General features: G+C 34.3%; 1 protein-coding gene across 1 annotated transcript; it reads left to right on the top strand.

The window, feature by feature from the left end:
• The first annotated feature begins 525 nt into the window (after nt 1-525).
• LOC109176431 (F-box/kelch-repeat protein At3g23880-like) lies at nt 526-1176 on the top strand. The gene has a single exon (XM_019325861.1). It carries the CDS (start codon nt 526-528, stop codon nt 1174-1176), a length of 651 nt encoding a protein of 216 aa, XP_019181406.1.
• Nucleotides 1177-2194: the final 1018 nt, after the last annotated feature.

Consider the following 2194-nt stretch of genomic DNA (forward strand, 5'->3'; position numbering starts at 1 on the left):
AGCATTGATAGTTGGGGATGGATTAAATAGGTAGGTGATAGCTAGTAGGCATAAATAAATAGGTTATGGTGCGTAAAAAGAATGTGATTATATTATAGGAAAATAGGAAATAGTGATGGTAGGGGTAGGTAGATGGTGTTTGATGGTTAGGTAGGTGGGTGAAGGTAATGCTATAAAAATAAGTGAAGTGAATACATATATATATATATATATATATATATATATATATATATATATATATATATATATATATATATATATATATATATATATTTAAACTAATTCTCTAATACTATACATACTGAAATTAATCAATGATGTAACACTAGCAATATTTATTGGATTTCTTTTTGTAATTTGTATGGCTTTTATTCGATTTGTATGTACTCACATTTAAATTTCTTGTGGATATAGTGAGAAATAGATCAGAGTTGGGTTAAAATATTTAATTATATATATATATATATATTTTTTTTTTTTTTTTCAGATAACAAAAGGAATTTTTATCTAAGACACACAATCAGGATGTCACTCCCTACTCCTAAGCGCCATATGCAACAACAAAATTTGAATCAAGATATAATCACAGAAATGCTTAAAAGGCTGCCTATGGAATCTCTACTGCAATTTAGGTGTGTTTCAAAAGTTTGGCGTGCTTTAATATCATCTCCAGAATTTGTCAAATTGCACTTAAATTTTCATTCAAAAAAGGATATTAAGGTCATGACATATAGCAGTGTAAATCGGATTAGCTATATGTCCTTGTTTTCTATTACAGAAAACAAGCAATCATCATTTCGAAAGTTTATTACAAATGACCGCTCGGTCTTAATCCCTGAAGATGGTTTTGAATTTTTGGGTTCTTGCAATGGGCTCTTTTGCTTTCGTGCTAAATCGTATCAAATAATGATTTGGAACCCTTCATTAAATGGAAACGTCAAGACAATCCCAGTCGTATGGCGGTTCGGCTACATAAGCATATTTGGATTTGGATACGACATGCATAATGACGACTACAAGGTTGTTTATGCTTATTATGGTGACAATAATGGTGATGATGAATATGTGGTTTTGGTGTATAGTTTTAAGCTTGGGACATGGAAAAGATGTGATAGAGGGTTTAGTAGTGGGTTTGTTTATCCCAGAATTGTTGTGTTTGTGAGTGGTAGTTGTTAGGAACCTTGTATTAGGATTTTGATGATACCAATGTAATATAGAAAGTAGACCCCTAACTCTTTCGTTTTTATTGTATCGCTACTTTCGTTCTAGACGAAAGTTGCCATAACTCATATGTAATTCGTGTTAAGCTAGAACAAACACACGAAAAGAGTTATGAATAGAAGATAGGCTGATCAAAGTGAAAGAAGACTCCACAGCAACGAAAGAAGGAGTTGTCATTAAATAGACAGTTCTTTTCAAGACTATTTCAACAAGTATTCTTCTTCTCATCAACTAGAAGAATGTTCTACCTGTCTGATTTGACAACATCCTAGGACAATAAGGACCTCAACTCATGGGACACGCTATCCAAAGAGCATTTAATGAAGTTGTACTATCTCTGGAGCTAGAAGACAAAAGTCATCAGATCCTCCATACCTTCAATGGAGCATTAAATGCATGAGGCTCCATGGTCCTTGTCCAACAGATAAAAGGTTTAAAAAATTCATCTCCCTCCAACGGATGAATTTTCATCACCTATATAAACCAACCTTCATCAACTAAGAAGGTGCTGGTTCATTTATCACTCTACTCACTCTCTCTTGCAAAAAGCTCTTAAAAAGTGAACAAATCTCAAAGCTTTTTGCGAACCAGCTATTTAAGGTGTTAAGGCATTTGAAGTAGATCACCCATCACTGCCCTACATCTTGTAAGAAGTCTTGCACTCTTGAAGCAATCATCCCACACCAACAAGACTTCACAGTTGGAGGAATCAAGAAATACTTTCTCACCAACCTCAACTTAGAACAAGAAGTTGATAGAGGCGGAGTAAACTCTCGGAGTTGAAAAACCTTCAAAGGCTGTCTGGCTTAGTGATCAAGGAAGTCTTTGTGTAATTGTACTAAAGAGTGATAGTGCAATCCTTCCAGCAGTTGTGGAAGAAGAGTGGAAGTAGGCAAAGTTTGGCCGAACCACTATAAAATCTCGTCTCGCTCTTCTCTTTACTTACTGCTTTAGTTTACTGCTTGCATATCAT

This window comes from Ipomoea nil, unplaced genomic scaffold (assembly GCF_001879475.1).
Source record: "Ipomoea nil cultivar Tokyo-kokei standard unplaced genomic scaffold, Asagao_1.1 scaffold0706, whole genome shotgun sequence".
NCBI classification, from domain to species: Eukaryota; Viridiplantae; Streptophyta; class Magnoliopsida; order Solanales; family Convolvulaceae; genus Ipomoea; species Ipomoea nil.

Coding starts and splice junctions, on each gene's coding strand:
- LOC109176431 (XM_019325861.1), top strand. CDS start 526: ATGTCACTCCCTACTCCTAAGCGCCATATGCAACAACAAAATTTGAAT.